General features: G+C 39.1%; 1 protein-coding gene across 5 annotated transcripts in view; it reads left to right on the forward strand.

Annotated features, from left to right (window-relative positions):
• The window catches only part of myo3a (myosin IIIA), a 46,757-nt gene that overhangs the window by 7,452 nt on the left and 22,190 nt on the right, over positions 1-17,115 (forward strand). For all 5 annotated transcript variants that reach the window (XM_017031801.2, XM_025054508.1, XM_025054509.1 and 2 more), the window contains exons 2-6: positions 3,765-3,948; positions 4,618-4,752; positions 11,395-11,499; positions 11,633-11,732; positions 16,285-16,361. In XM_017031801.2, coding sequence (XP_016887290.1) covers positions 3,775-3,948; positions 4,618-4,752; positions 11,395-11,499; positions 11,633-11,732; positions 16,285-16,361 — 591 coding nt within the window. In that variant the 5' untranslated portion in view covers positions 3,765-3,774. The remainder of the gene's footprint in view (positions 1-3,764; positions 3,949-4,617; positions 4,753-11,394; positions 11,500-11,632; positions 11,733-16,284; positions 16,362-17,115) is intronic.

Consider the following 17,115-nt stretch of genomic DNA (forward strand, 5'->3'; position numbering starts at 1 on the left):
TCACTGATGGAACAACTTTGGAGTGTGATGTTTATAGCAGCAGTCTGATGGATAGACGACTGTGAGTGTTTGCAGCTAAACAATCACTGAGCCATCTGCTTGTCTCCGCCGCACGTTAATAGCTTCTCTGCCGGAGCAATTAGTTTGTGACAGTTTGAGCGGAATCAATAATTTACAGAGTAAGTTGGAGCGGCATGAAATCTCACTTTTCTGCTGCCGCTCGCTAAAGGGATGTAATTATGTAAAGTTTTAAAGAGCTGTGAGTGTTCTTTCAAATCCGAGGTGTTATTAATGCAAACAAACATACGTACACGGAGGCAGGTCAAATCAGCGGTAACGAGCATTTGAGGGGGAAAAAAAGGATAATTTTAAACACGCTCCACCAAGAAGTTTCTCCCTTTTAATTTTCCATTTCACTCGATTTGTTTTAATTATTATAGAAGTCATTAGAAACATGAATGGCTCCAACAGTTGCTGCAAACGCATCCATCAAACCGTACATACATATATATACAAATATATGTATGGGTAGGTATAAATATAGAGGTATATATGAAATAGAATATAAATTTCAAAAATAGGTATTTTTACATTTTTTACAGAAACAAAAAGATATAAAAACAAAATTATTATTTTTTTCATTTTTCATATTTATTTTATCTCAAGTTCAGCTGTTCTACTTCTGTCTCCTTAAACAAAGTTGTATACAAATAAAATAAAGTCACTAGAGAACCCCTGATCTATCATTTATGGAAAACATTAACAATAATTTGAATATACTCAAAAATGCACCATCTGATGATCTGACATTGGCGGTGGCAGCAGTAGCAGCAGTAGCAGCAGCAGCGGCAGCAGTAGCAGCAGCAGCAGCAGCAGCAGCGGCCCAGCCTCTGTAATGGGACACTGCTAAACGATGCTCCCATGCAGTCATGGCCTGTTCCACCTGACTTGCTCCTCACTGCTCCTGCTGCTCCTGTTAGCTCGTCCTCTCAGGCTAATTTATGACACTATCAGTCTCCTCGGCCGCGGGCCAGCCACAGAACTCATCCTCATGTTCAAACTAATTACTTAAACTGATGAGCCCCATAATAACTTCAGTAGATAGAGTTCCATTCTAACTTCTGATACACAATACACGGCAGTGGAACAACTTGCACTGTCAGTGCCATCACTCACAGCTGAAAGCCAGCATGTAAATGCACAGGAGAAAAGCGTGAGTACCGTGATGTTTGGAACTATTTGCCTTTCAAAACACGAGTCACGATACTTCATTTGGTTTTCTAATGTGCACAAAGTCTGAGAGTGGCTCTGACTGCAGCAGTTTGTTTACCTCTGTGTGTGTCTCAGTGTGTCAATGTACATGCTAATCTGATAATGTACACTGTATCTGTTTACATCGATCAGCAGCCATGTAAAGGTCAGGGGTAGAACACTGTATCTGTATTTAAAAAGTTGTTTAAAATTTCTACTGTGAGTTTTTTTTTAAATGTATATAAAAACCATAGATTTTCTATGCCTTTTATTTTTATGTGTATGCACTTTTATGTTACGTCATTATTACATAATTACAAAATAACTAAGGATAGCATATAAATAAAAAAGGATAGCAAAGAAACTAGCTAAAATAATAGCATCTAGCAGCTACAATAAGAGTAGGGTAAAAGCTAAAGCTAACAGCTAAAGTCTCGTCCAATTATACATGAAGGTATAGTGAAAAGTATCACAACATGTGTCAGAAATCAAACAGAAACAAAATCATTCATTGTAACCTAAAGGTAGAAAATGCTAAATAAAATTTAAAAAATCCCATAATGCCTTTTTCAAATATAACTCAAGATTAAGAACAAATTAATCTCAAACCTGGCAACCTTTAAAAGTTTAAATGAGAACAAATTAATCTCAAACCTGGCAACATTTAAAACTGGAAGATTTTTGTTTTTTTTTTAGGTTTAAATTACAAAGTATGTATTAGTTCTGAGCTAGCCTTTGGTGTTAACGGTTAAGCTAGCACTGAAGCTGTACTCATCACCTTTTGTCTACATTTGTTTCTACTTTTTAAAGCGTCACCAGAACTAGAACCGATCTGTGGTTTAGTGTGACTGCTTACCTCTCTGTGTTTGTTGGGTTTTGGTGAAAGTCTTGTGCTTTTTGACTCCTCTGTGTCCTGATACCTTTGGCTCGTGGACTTGAGGTCTTTTTGTGCCAACCCAGAGTCGAAACCTTAACCAACGCAGGTTTAATCCTGCTCAGTTTACTGGTTTCTGCCAAACGAACATTTCCTGGAAACGCTCACACGTCTGAGTTGAATATTTATCCCCAGAGCTCTCGTTTATCAGCACTTGCCGGCATTTCTCCCTCTACAAAACTACAGTTGAGCTGCATGTGTTCATTTGACAATAGAGTTCACTGTTATAAAGACTGTGGTTGAGGCTCCAACCGTCTGCAGCTAACAAATAGTGACAGGAAGCCAATGCTTTAGGACACACAAGGTTAGTTAACTCTACACACACACATGCAATCGGTGTATCCTGAGGGGTCTGAGCTTGTGTGTGTGTGTCCCTTTTTGAAGGTGTCCAGTGCTGGTCCTTAGGTTTCACCCTGTCGTCTCGTGTGTCACAGTGAGTCAGTGTTGTCAAATACGGAGCTGCTGATGTTTTATTAAAGACGTCTGTGGGTTAGTGAGGAGCTGTGCATTAGACACAACCGTCTCCACACGTGTGCATGTAAAGGAATTCAATATCTCCGCATGAACAGTAAATGCATCACGGCATCAGCGGGAAATAATGTGTGCAGTCTGTGTGTGTGTTGACTTTTCACTGTAAAACCTCCTCCAGCTGCTTTTATTAAAATAATTATGAGGATAGTTCAATCAATCAAAAAAACTAAAATGGAATATTTTTATTTTATGGAGATCAGATTGAACAACTTTCACTTGTGTAAACATGACACAAAACATAAACAGTAGTAGAGAAAATGTGTAAGATTAGAAAATACAAGAGAGAAATCCTCCAATTTTGAATATTAGTCAAATGAAGTCAAAACTGTTATTATTTGACAAATTATTTTAATATTTTTTAAATATTATTATTATTCCAAGTGCTACATTTTCTGTGTATGAATTGACTTCTATGTGGGCAAAAGGTCACGTAGCTGCAGAGGCTAATTCCCACTAATCCCACTGTATCTCCAACCACGTAGAGATGGCTCCATTGGCAGCCTCAGAGCTGAGGAATAACTTGTGAGATTAGCCCGTTAGCTCCTCCCACTGCTCTGTCTCCTCCTCCTCTCTGGGTCACACTCTTGGCCTGAGCAGGGCAGTCTACCTACATGCTGCTGCTGCCATGCCTCACCTTTTACACCCAAATGGACTAATGCATTTTAAGAGAATGGCCTTTGTTTAGTTTTGAAAAATATGTAAGTTTGTTCTTTTGTTTTGTATATTGTTGCAGCTTTGATGAGTGTGCTTTGTGTGCTTTTACTTTGAAAAACAGAGCCAAAGTTAAATTCAGGATATTCAAAGGTCTGTGTGTTCATAATACCGATGTTTTGAATAGTATTTAGAACATTCCAGTATAGTCTGAGACTCTAATCTTTTTTACATTTTTAATTCTTGTAAAACAAAGAAAATACCCTTTCAAAATAAACTTATTTTCTTTTAAATAATTGATTTAAAACCATACATTCTAGCTGTGCTAACCTGATTTACCTCTTCCACACTTATTCTTATTGTGCTTGTTGTTGTTTTTTATTTCTTTCTTCTCCAGGAGATCTCTCATGAAGATGTTTCCACAATCAGGGAAATCCATTGTCTTTGACAGCTTCCCAGACCCCACTGACACCTGGGAAATAATCGAAACCATAGGGAAAGGGACGTACGGAAAAGTCTACAAGGTGCTGAATAATATTGATGGGAGCAAAGCAGCTGTGAAGATACTGGACCCAATTCATGTAAGGTTCAAAGTCTTCAGTTGTTGTTATTTGTGAAAATCATTTCCATTATTTTTCCGAGGTGACGGTTTCATGAATTTCTATTAGATAAAAAACAAACAAAATAAATTGCAACATTTATCTAAAAAATGTCATTGCAAGACAACAATAGATCTCACAGACTCATGATATTCTGTAAACATTCATAGAGCATACAGTGAAAGGTTTTCATCTAATTACTGTAATTAAAACAGGACTGGCTCTTCTTCGCCTACACTGAAAATGATAGGCTCCACGTCATAAAATGTAGCATCAATAAAAAGTAGAACAAAGCCATGGCTCACCTATACATTTATATTCACTTTTTCATGAAAAGTTTTTACTTTATTTTCAGTTCTGTTGTTAGCTTAGCCTAGCGTAAAAACCCCATAAATGGAAAGTCATCTTTGTTTTACACTCAGCTAACGAATGCTAACTGTTTACTAGCCATAGCTTTATTCATTTATTCATGGTAGTGTGGGGTATCAAACCTCTCAGTACTGTGTACAGGAAACATTCAGGTGTAGAGGAACATTTCAAAAAGTGTAGTTTTATGTGTAGGGTTATTTTATTTTTTTTACCATACTATATATAAATATATATGCACATGATAGAGATGTTTTTATAAATCAAAGAACTCTTGTTTTTCAGGACATCGATGAGGAAATTGAGGCCGAGTACAACATCCTCAAAGCTCTCTCGGACCACTCCAATGTTGTCAAGTTCTACGGGATGTACTACAAGAAGGATGTTAAATGTGGAGATCAACTGTGGCTCGTTCTGGAGGTGAGATGCTTGGTCTTCTGGGTTTAAAAGTTGGTCACCTGTTAGTCCTGAAAAAGCAAAGCTATAGAAAGAAAACATTCTCCATTTTTGTTTTTTGTCATAGTTGACCAAAAGCAAACTTAACCTGTAAGCTAGCTCAGCTCTAGCTGACTGTTTACGCGCAGACTGAAGGTGCAGTTGTACATCATGTAACCATGTCTGGTCTATACGGAGACTAAACCAATCAGGTTGAGGATTATGTTACACTTTAAGCCACTGTGAGAAGTGAGGGTGTTCACCTAGAGGCCATCTGAGGGATTTGTTCGCAGGACAGTTAGCCGCAAAGATGTGCCAGAAGTCAAAGGTCAGCTTAGACTATGCTAAGATAAAATGTTTGCAAGTCAATAGATATTATTCGTAAGTTCCTGGGAAACATGATGCGAGACGACCCAAATAAAACCCTCTTGTGACCCACCTGAGGGTCGCAACCCACTCTTTGGGAAACAATGGTCAAGACCGCATGAACAATTAGATTAGTAGACAAAAGTACAGAATAAAATAGTGGCAGAGAACTTTGAGTCTGCTTCACCTTCAGCCCTAAAAACATGTGGACATGGTCTGGATCTTTGACTGACGGCACAATCAGCATCAGATGGAACTCATAAGTGAATGGAAGTAAAGTCAAAACTTTGTGTAAAAACACTGATGTTGCTGCGACTGTTTTCTCTCCCCACTTCCTTATCTGTACTATTTCATTTCCTGTCGCAGTCCTTTTTGTAAAATGTCAAGTCCAAAACAAACATGTAATTGAGGTCAAACTCAGGTGATGGAGTGTTTGTAGAGTTTGACACGGTGCAGACTGTGATGTAATTGCGTGGGGTTTTGTTTTTTAAGAACTGAAGACTTTAAAAACCTGGAGACGTGCGATAAAAACCAAAAGAAAACCTGTGGAGCTTTGATTAAACAGGAAGTGACAGCGTTGGTGTTTTGGCTCCTCAGTCAGGATCTGACTTTTTCAGGTGATTCTTGGTTGACTGCACCACCAACTGTTGGATTTACTGCAGGAGGTGATGAGTCATAGTGTGTAGAAGTTTCTTTTTCTCAGATAAAAAGTTGATGTTGAGCAACTTAAGAGATAAACAAAAAATATTTTTGTTATATTGACTGATTTATAGTTATTTCTGGGATTATTTTTAATTATATTTGACTGCGTGCGTTAGCCTAACCTTTTAGTAGTTTGCTCCTGTAGTTTTCTTTTCGTTCTGAGGTACAGCAGTGTCAGGACGTGGTGTCCATAATGGTTGTAATCCAAGCTTTAGTGGACTTTACATCAACAGCTGCAGTGTTATGCAAACCCAGTAGATAGTTTTCGCCTCTGCAGCTTTGGTTTCCCTTCACTTTTCATCACTGACCTGAACTTTGTGAAGGGACTTTGCTCAGATTTCATGTACAGTCGGAGGTGCTCAACAGTCCAGTTCAACAGACAGAAAAAAAGAAAGATTTTTCTTTAATCATTATAGTCTTGTTACTACAGTTTAAACAATAAAAATTATTTAAAAAATCACACTTAAAAATAACTAAAGTTAGCTTAGAAAATGGTGATGAAGTTAGCCAAGTATACCTTGCAAAATCTCCTAAAATATGCTTCAAATTAGCCAAAAATATTTCTGAACTTAAGTCATGCAAGGCTAAAACACGTTTTTCACAAGTCACACAGTCAAAAGTGACTTTGGACAGAACAGGTTTTTGAATTAAATAATACAAAGATTGAATGTCTGTTCCTCTTTTACTTGTTTGAGTTTTGCATTTTCAATTTCCCTTGCAAAAGGATGCAACCAGCTTTTGAGAGCAGGTGTTTACTCCTGAGTCTGAAATCAGTGCCCAGCAGTGTCTGAATGTGTATGTGGATTGAAGTGTGTGTGTGTGTGTGTGTGCTCTGAAGTAGATGCAGGTTCTGGCTGTGAAAAGCCAGGAAGGCTGTGCGTGATGTGGTCATTCACCATGGAAACTGCCCCTCCTTCTCTAAAACTGCAATTTTCCCTCCTTTACTTCTGCTGAGAGGAGGCTTTTTTCTGCCAGCGACCTCTCATTATGAACTGAATCCACACAAATTGCCTCCCTTTACTTTGTTAGGACCCTCACTCGACTCATTGGCGAGCTTTTGGCTTTTCCTATGTCGTCGCATCGCTCGTCCACGAGAGCGGATGTGGGCAGAGAGGAGCATGAATGAGGCTCTAATTCAGCTCAAAAATACTTCAAAGATAGAAGATGATGGAAGGACGTTTTTTTCCCCCTCTCTAATTGGGAATGAAAACCTGATTTAGATGCACATTTCATTTGTGTAGCTTCCATGTTCCATCCGGAGAGTCGGCCTCATCCAATCAGAGATGAATCTCATTATCTATTATGTGAAGTTGAAGAGTGACTGCCTCCTAGTGTTAGATAGAACACACATTTGTTTGAGCCTAAACTCCACTGTTACTGGAAACAACTTTCTTTTTAAAAATAAGACATAGGACCAAATAAAGAAAAAGCAAACGGAACAAAACTACATTCAGTCAGCTTGTCTTAAGCCAGTGGGTCCAAAAGTATGGGGCGCAGAACTACTGGGCCATAAAGAAAAAGAACCCACGTTGAATACAGGTCAAAAATACCCCGAGTCTGAACTTAAAACAGTGATGCATCAAAAAGGCATCTTTAAACTAACTTTTTCCGAGGACTGTAAATATATCACTGACTTTCGACTTTCCATACTCTTTAAGTTTGCCAGTTGGCTGCAAATATGACTTACTTAGATACTTTTGTTTGTAGTTAATTACAAGTGATACGGCGCTCGCTCCCATCGTTTCCTCTGCAGTCAGACATGTTTAAAACCACCTGACTGTGAACAGTTCGTCCTCTGTCTTTGTCATCACACGGACTCTTTGACGGGCACTCTCTCCTGACCATGTCCAGTCCAATCCTGACCTCTGCCAGTCATTAATTCACAATGGGGCTTAAAATGGTTTTTCCTTGTTCAGGCTTTTCAATAAACAGCGGCCGAAAGCAGACACCTCGGCCATTATGGCTGTGTAAGTGATAAGGCCACAGTAACAATGAGAGTGCTTCTCTCTGGAGACGCTCCATTCTGTGTCACTGAGACACACACACACACTCTCTCTCTCTCTCACACACACACACACACACACTGGTTAGGTGCTTTGTGAGCATTTAAAATAGACAGTATTTATTTATGCTAATCCTAAGTTTTACAAATATGTAATACTTAACGCAGACATGATTATTATTAGCAAAAAATGTGAGATTTTTTTTTATAGGGAACGGTTTGTAAATCAGTACCTGTGTATTGTAAACAGGAAGTTTTAGTTTTTTTCCCCATGGCTAACCCACCCGTTTGTTTCATCTTTAATTCTGTTTCATCCACGTCTTTCCCACGTCTTTGATCGACTGCTTTCATTTACATGACTGATCCAACACCTGACCTCATTTGTTATGCCAGTAACTGTCCAATGTATTCAGATTACTCTTTGTCAATGACTAAGTAGACTGATACAGTCTCTGTGGCGCAATTGGTTAGCGCATTTGGCTGTTTGAGCCCACCTAGGGATGGAGAGTTCTTTTAGTCGGTTCCATAGTTTAGCGGTTAGCACGCCAGGCTTGGAAGCAGAAAGCAGAGAGTCCTGGGTTCTATTCTCAGAGAAACCAAATGTTTGCACCTCTTTTTTTATTTTAGGCTTTCTCTTGGTCTTGGATGAAGACTTCTTTATTGAAAAACTCTTGGTTAGTTTCTGCTTGCTGTGCATAGAAACTGCCCAAAATTTAAAAAATAAATAACCAGAAACATTCCATCCATCCGTTACCCCCAGACAGCATTCCATTTCAAAGACGTATGTGTCCAGGAGGAGGACAGTTATATGGAGCTGTGTTTTTAACATTTCCTGAACAAATGTCTTAGCTTCGGTGATGTGTTGCGATAAAACCTTTGTAATCAATATCTCTGATCTGAATCTCAGACAAATGAACCTAAATTTTATTGTCTTGTGTCTACTCTGTGGAGATGCTATCACAGTTTGTAAGATTAATGCGTAGGTCGAGCAGCACGGTGGAAAACTCTGCTGCAATGGTGGCGCTAGGAGTGCTAACATTTAGCTCAGCTTAATCTGGGACACATCAACTCTTATTAATACGTTTCTGCCATGTTAAATTCAGCCATGACAGGCGTTATGGTGGCAGCTGACGTCAGACTCAGCTCGGCGTTTTTCTCCGCTTTACTGCACTTTGTCAGGCAGCGGCAGAGAAGCAGAAGTGATTAACGTCCCCGTGCAGCAGCTACAGCATCCTGCAGCAGCAGCAGTTCTGTGAGCTCCTGATGGACAGGTAGACTGATAAAGAGACACGATACAGATACCAGTGTACTGCCGCTGCTTGTTCAAGGTCAGAGACTTGTTGGACTCCGCAGCATCTCATGCATGGAAGGACAAACTGAACGTCTCCGTCTGGCACCGGCTCACGGGGCTCAAATGTCATTGCAAACCTTGGAACTGGAAATATTTCTTGCGTGAAAGAAAATGAATGGCTTTCAACCAGACAAGTCTAAGACGAGGTCGGAAAATGTTGAAAGATTTAAGAACTTTCAAAAAAAAAAAAAAAAGAGCAAAGAGGATTTAGAACTACAGACTACAGTTACATTGTTGTTGGCAAAGTTTACTAAACATAAATAAACTCCATAAAAGCAAACAAAAAACATGGGCAAAACATCTAGAAATTGCTAAATATCCTTAAAAATACTTAATATAATAGAAAAGTAGCAATAACAAGAACAGCTGAGAGGCTAATTCCAGAAGGATAAATAATAATAAAAAAAAATCCTGGCTCCAGTTTGGAAACAGTTAAAAAGATAACAATTATACAGCGTTTACATTTGCTCTGTTTTATAGCGTTAACAGCTTCCTGTGGTTTATCTTCGGCATCACAGATGGACTTTATCAAGCAGACAAGCTGCGTGTAGAGTAAAGAGTTTGGTCATTTCAGCACAAATATCATCTGTTTGACAATGTGGCTCTTCGCACCAGTCAGCATTTCCTGCCCGCAGAGCACATTCAGCTACATTTAATATACAGTAAAATAACAGCAAAGTTACTCTACAGTAGCAGCTGTAAAACCACGTTGGTGAAAAGAATACTGCGCAGCAACAACTTCACTCCATTTATTCAATTTGTCTGCGTGAATGTGCATGGAGAATTACCAGTTGTGTCAATACTGTGTTGCAGAAATGATGTATTTGTGACCTTTTCAGATTCACGCTGCACATTGACATCAGTACAGTCGCTGCAGGGGACTGACACACACACACACACACACACACACACTGATTAGGCTTCGAGTCTATCAGAGAAGTGAATTAGTTTAATTATAGAACACATAAAGACTGAAAACCAGAAATGGAAAATCCCTGCCTGGCAGCAAACATCTTCAGCTGCAGTGAAAACGAAGACGAAGAAATGCTATAATGTTGTCATCACTGCAGACCAAGTGTGTGTCGATCCCGTCTTTTACCACACACAGTGTTTACCAACTGCACTCATGCAGAAATGTACAATTTCATGTTCAGCCTTTTTTTTTCACCGCGAGCAATACCTTAATGCTCACCCCTTCCCCCTTTATTCCCCCCTTTGTACAGCTCTGGCATCTTCTAAAGAAAGACGGGCCCAAATTATGGGTTATGCTGGTTGCCTTGGAAACCTTCTAGGGGTAATTTTCTGTAATTTTCCAGACGGGATTGCTGTTGCCGATAGAGTCCCAGTCTAAATGCAGCAGACGACAGAAAAAAAGCAACAAAAAGAAAAACATACACACAACTACTATGTATAAATATCAAAGAAAATTCTCCAAATAGTTTTCAGAAAGTAGGTCACAGTCAAAATATACTTGCGTATTTATCTTGAAGTCAGTTCCAGTTTTGAAAGCCTCTTAAAGAACATCACTGAACACTTCCTGGACCGGGCTGGGATTTTGTGTTTTTTTTTTAAACGTTGGTTCAGGCAGTTTGTATAGTTATACAGGTAAAACAGACGTATGTTGTCATGATGTTTTGTGAGACTTTAGAATATTTAAAAATGTTATGTCCTCAGACACAGCACTGGCTGTACCCAAAGAAATAATAATTTGTCGTTGCGTGGACAAAGGGAAGAAATTCTCTAAACATAACGATCAGAAAAGGACTGGAGACAAAGACCAGGACGGTAGAGTTATTCCTGGAGTCTTTACTTTGGCTTTGTGCGGAATCGTAACAGGCCGAACTTAGTTTAACGATGTATTGTGCGTCTTAAATATTTACCCTCCTTCGTCATCACAGCTCAGATTAAATCCTCTTTACTGACTCCCATTCTCTCTTTGGACACGACTCCCACCTCCCACTAAGCTGCTGGAGAAAGATAAGCCGCTGCAGATCTGGCAGAATTATGCTGAGCGTCCTTTTGTAATCTCACCATCAAAAAGTTTTTCTTTTTTTTTTTTTTGTTCGCCTCCTGAAGCGCCTATGCATATTTCAGATGTCCCAGATGTTCGGAGACGGGGAGCGGCCATATTGTGTTGGGAGAGGTGTAAGTGCTGACTAATGCTAATGTTCTCTCGTCCTCCTCGTCTTTGATGCTGTTGTTGCAGCTCTGCAACGGAGGCTCGGTGACAGATCTGGCCAAAGGCATGCTGAGGAGAGGGGACAGGATGGACGAAAGCATCATTGGCTACATCCTGCACGAGGCCCTTATGGTAAGATACTGTAGTGGAGGAGGAGGAGGAAGAGGAGGGAGTGGAGGAAACAACCTCCTCCTGAGTAAAAACTTCCACTGCATGCAGGTGTTTGGATGAAAATATAAGTGTTTTCTTCTCGTCTTCTCTGCAGGGCCTCCAACACCTGCACACCAACAACACCATCCACCGAGACATCAAAGGCAACAACATCCTGCTGACGACACAAGGGGGCGTCAAACTGGTGGACTTTGGTATGTACGCACCAAGAAAGAAGTGAAACATTGTCCAGAAAATATGCAGTGATAGAAGCCTTAAGACATATACTGCAGAAAATACATTAAAAAAAGCACATTTTAAATTTACAACAGCAGTGCAGCTCTATTCTGACACCACCTTCCAGTGAAGGGACAGCATGATTTTTAAAAATATTGTTTTTAAAGAAAATATCTTAACCATAGAACCACGTGAAGCCACTTGAAGCAATGCCACCATTGGGACATTGTTTGTAAACATAGAGCATGTAGATCTCCTTCTCCCCTGCAGATGGAGCTATACGCATAATATATACAGCTACTGTATGTCCTCATCTTCAAAGAAACCTCATAAACCAACATAGTTATTGCTATATTTAATTAGCACATTGTTGCCATGTTGATAAATACATAACTAAACTTAAAATACTTTGGGAGAAATACTATTGTTTACATTCTTTACATGAAGTAGGATATTCCTGGTTACTATATCTCTACAACTGTCCACGTCACAACATGCAACAATGCACTTTTTTGAATGGAATTATTTCTATATTTTTAGAAAAAAACAAAACAAAACAAAACTAACACGGTGTTGTTGGTACTAATGGAGTCCTGTATCCACATTTCGTCCCCTCCTTATTTCCCATTCTCCTCGTTCTCCTCCTCTAATCAGTGAAAATCACATTATGGCTCCATTCAACAGAAGAGGGTCAAAGCCATTACCTTCTGCCGCTGGACAAATAAATCCTGTCGCTAATTATCTTCTTGGAAAAGCTGGACAATGTTTACACAACGTGACAGGGCGGTAGATCGTAGATATACGCTGTAGATTTTTGCCATTACATCCCATCATTTCTGTCACACAACAGCAGCTGCTGCGGTGAACGTTGTTGCTTTAAGTTTGTTTTGAGTGTTAGTCCAGATTTGTTTCTGGAGTTTTCCTAATCAAACATTGTGCAGCAGAGTGTAGTTCCTGGATGTCACGCTTGCGAAAAAGTGTTTTCTTAACATTTCCAGAAGATGAATCACAGAGGACAGCAAAAAAACAAAACAAAACAGATGTCTGTTTTCATTTGATGTAAAATCTACCAGTCGTGTGCGTGTTTGTGTGTGTGTGAGTGTGTGTGTGTGTGAATTCAGACTGCTAATTGTGGCCTTCTCCTAAAAGCCCCTTTTTAAGCCTGAAGTAGAAAAGTGCAAAGCTTTTAAATGTAAAAGAGGAGACGGAAATGAATGGAATCACTTAAGACCCCGACTGTGTCGCAGCTCATGTGACGCAGGAGCCACTCATCACCTCCAGAGGAGATTCTCTGTCATTTTCTGACATTATTTTAATTATGGTGAGACGCAAAAAAAAAAAAAAAACAAAAAAAAATTCCATTAAAGACTGTTTTCTTTTCCTCCACGTTATAGCAGCCAAATTGATCAAATTAAATATTAAACCCAGAGAAAACCCTGCACTGCTGCAGCACTTACTGTGACACTTTCATGTACTGCATACTGTACATACTGCTGTTTCAGATGCAAAACACAGTTTCAGACAGACTGTTTGTAAAACATTCCATGCTTTGACAAAAAAACAAAATAATGCGTAGTTACCAGCAGCTAAAGGTTAGCTTAAACGTAGCTAAATGTTGGCCAAGAAATAGACAAAATAAACAGAAATCAGTGGTTAAACAGAGTCAATCTAGTCTCCATGATTATTACAGAAACTATAAATAAAAACATTTTGGAAACAACATGTTTTTTACTTGAACGTTACCAAATTGACTGCTTCAATATAAGGGTTAGCTGAACCATACCTAAATGGTTGGGAATTAAAGTACAACAAAAGTAGTTTTACTGCATCAATAGAATTATTAAATTTTACACAAAAATAGCTTCAAATTTAATAGGAAATATCACAAATAATTACATAGGACCAAGACTTCAATCAATATTGAAGGAATAAACAACTAATGACAAAAATAATTAACCTAAAAATTATGTAAAAAAGTGTAATATTCAAACCTCGAATCAGAAATAGCTGAAAGCTAATTTAACAAATAAAAAGTTGTTCAATGTTGGCAGCAGGACACAGTAGCAAAAGGTTAGCCAAAAAAAAAAAAGAATCAGAAAATGAAGAAGTCAAAATAATAATTAATTAAATCGTTTTTTTAACCCGGTTTAAAAACAGATTTTAATTAATTCTCTGTATTTATGGACTTATAACGTGGAGGAAATAAATCCTTTATATCTTTTAATTAAAATGACATTTTCCAGTATTTTTTTACCAGCAGTTCCATCTCTGTTTCTGCCAAAGCCTTCACTACTGCACTATGTTTACAGTGTTTCTGACATACAGTATATGCAGATTAAACCAACCGTGCCAAATTATAAAGATGTTGTTTCTGAATAATCTCGTTATCATCTCTTCATAGAGTGAATATGAGAATAAATAAAAGACGGTTTTCCTCGTAGGCCTCAACACTCGACACAAACCTGAATCATTGAACTCATTATTGCAGCTGACCTACAGAGGTGGAGCTTTGTTGTTCCACCAACACATGGATTAAACTAGAGTTTATAATGAAATTTACATAAAACCAACAAGTCAATTATNNTTAAAAAAAAGTTTTGGAAAGGGTTGATTTCAGGGGGGGGGGAAAATTTGTAAAAAAAAAAAAAAAAAAAAAAAAGAGAAATGCTGCCAGTACGAAATGAAAATGCTCCCACTGGTGATGGTTTTCTAAAAATATCGTTTCAAAATGATGCAGAAAAAAAAAGAAGTTGTTTTTGGATGACAAAGAAATAGTGGAAAAATGACTGTCCAGACCCGTGTCAAATGTTAAATACTGTGGGGGGTGGAGTGGGGGCGCTGTTGTAGGACGGAGGGGGGGGTCACGCTGAGGTTATTATTTTTGTCCTGTGGCAGTGACTCATCACCAGAGAGAGAGAGAGAGAGGAGGGAGAGACTGATCTAAAATACACACAGCCTCATGAATATTCTAATTGACAGCCTTATCTGTGTGATGATTATGAAGTGTGTCCCCACCAGGCTCCACTCTGGGCTAATGTACTGTAGCAGAGAGAGAGAGAGAGAGAGGAGCTGTGACAGCTTTGATGAGAGGATCTTCATGTCTCTCTACCCTGACATGACACACACTCATATACACAACATGTATATGTGTGTAAATATATATATATATGTATATATCACAGAAGTGTTTTCCTCCGCACTGCTTGCCCAGCAGTTTTTCCATCAGTATTTCCATACTGTTAATATATATACAGTTATATATATATATATATAAGTATGTATTTATATTTTACACCTCCTGTGTCGTATATATGTATGTAGCCATATTTTACACCTCCTGTGTATCACTAGAAGCAGCCGAAGTACCACCAGTAGTACACGATCCATAGTTTGAGAGCTGCCTGCATTAACAGTAGTTTAAACCACTGTGTTTCACTGCATTGATGTCAAACTGCCAGTTTGTTGTCACCACTGTGTGCTGATGTGTTACAGTGCAGTGCAGTGTGGGCGGCATATATAAAACACACACCCCTCCTGCACATGATGCTAATCCCTGTTGATGTTCACTTCATGGAACTGTTTGCCTGCTTGCCCAGCAGTTTTTTTCCCCCGTCTCTATCTCCAGATTAGCATTTTCACCACCGGCCTTAATTATCCAGGAATAAATACATTAGAAAATATATCTGTTTCCACCCTTATATTAGCAGCGCAAACACAAGACGGAAACAAAACGAGGTAGAAGTCATCACCAAGAAAAAACACAACTCTGACTGTGGGCTGTACCGATGTCACAGCCTCAGACTGTGGCCCAGTCGGGTCAAATAGATGATTCTGAGGAGGCGAGAGTGAACGGTTCTGCAGAATGAAGAGCAGCGTCATGTGGTGCAGCGGCAGATCACCACTGGTTTGTTGGTTTCCATCTTCTGCCCCCGAGTCTCCGCTTCGTCGTCCCGGTCGACTTCCTTTCATGCGGGAGCCGACCCTCAGGACACATGAGCATGTGGTGTAACACTGATTTGTCTGGACTGCTCTGGAGTCGGGTGTGTGGGTCAGCATGTTCAAGTCGCACCCGCCCTCCCCCACCACACACACACGTCACCGCGGTCGTATTTGTGCTGAATTCTCCGCCTGTCGTCCCTTTCAAACCAAACCTGAGACGATAAGTCACGTGACATCTGTATCTGCAGCCCAGTTCCAGCTGAACTGTATTCAAATGCTGTTCTTGAAATGTCCGGCTAAAAAAAAATCACCTTCAGGAATTTGTAATTCAAAGCAATCTATCATGTGTGAGGCAGAGGTGGGAGAGAAGCCAAGCAGCATGTGAGCGTGTCCAAGCTGCTGACAGCTCCATCAGCAGAGTACAGGGGGCGCTGAGGATTCCATAAGCTCAGCTTCACCCCGCTGTCAACTTGAGATGAAAGTAAAAAAAAATATATAAAAATGTCGTCAAAGTCGCTCAGAGACTTTACCCAAAGTGGATGTCGTGTCTTATTTTTTTCTTATTATTATTTTTCTCCTCATTTTCTGCAGGTGTTTCAGCTCAGCTGACAAACACTCGCCTCAGGAGGAACACGTCTGTAGGAACGCCCTTCTGGATGGCTCCAGAGGTAAACTAACAAAAAAAAGAAATACAGTAGCAAGAAGGATGAGAAGAAAACACAAAGTGACATGAAAACACAAAATAGATTAGATTAAATTAAATTAGATTAGATTGGGATGCGTTTGACTGGATTATACTGCACCGGACTGGACTGGACTATATTTAGATTTTTATTTATCTTTAATATTATTTTAAAATGTAAAAAATATATTCTTAAAATTTAGAATTAATGGGGATCTTTATATAAATATATATATTTTTAATAAATCTGTATTTATTTATATTTGATTTAATATGCTTTTTTAATCATTTTTTATTATTTAATATTTTTATTCACAAACAAGAGGGGTGACATTCCCTGCTGTATAAAGTTAAGTTTGACTGATGATATTTTCAGTACCGACTATTATTAATTAAATATATATATATATATCTGGTAACAATTAAATAACCTCAACATCAAACACTGAGACTGAGATTAAATTAGATTATTACCTTATTAATTCACTACTGTATCCCAGGATGCAGCACGGCCGGGTTGCGACCCCTGCTCTTTGACCCATTACACCCCTCTGTTGATCATTTGACCTCCACAGATTAACGTTGCACATGTTCCCATCTGGGAGGTTTGCATACTTTGCAAATTTGACGTGAGAATAATTGGGGCCTGACGGATCCGGATCTGGAGGATTTTAATCTCATTTGAGTACGAAGTTCTCATCGCTGAGATGTTTGAAGGAAAGACTGGAGTCACAGGCCGG

This window comes from Cynoglossus semilaevis, chromosome 3 (genome assembly GCF_000523025.1).
Source record: "Cynoglossus semilaevis isolate Cse_v1.0 chromosome 3, Cse_v1.0, whole genome shotgun sequence".
In the NCBI taxonomy this organism is placed as follows: domain Eukaryota; kingdom Metazoa; phylum Chordata; class Actinopteri; order Pleuronectiformes; family Cynoglossidae; genus Cynoglossus; species Cynoglossus semilaevis.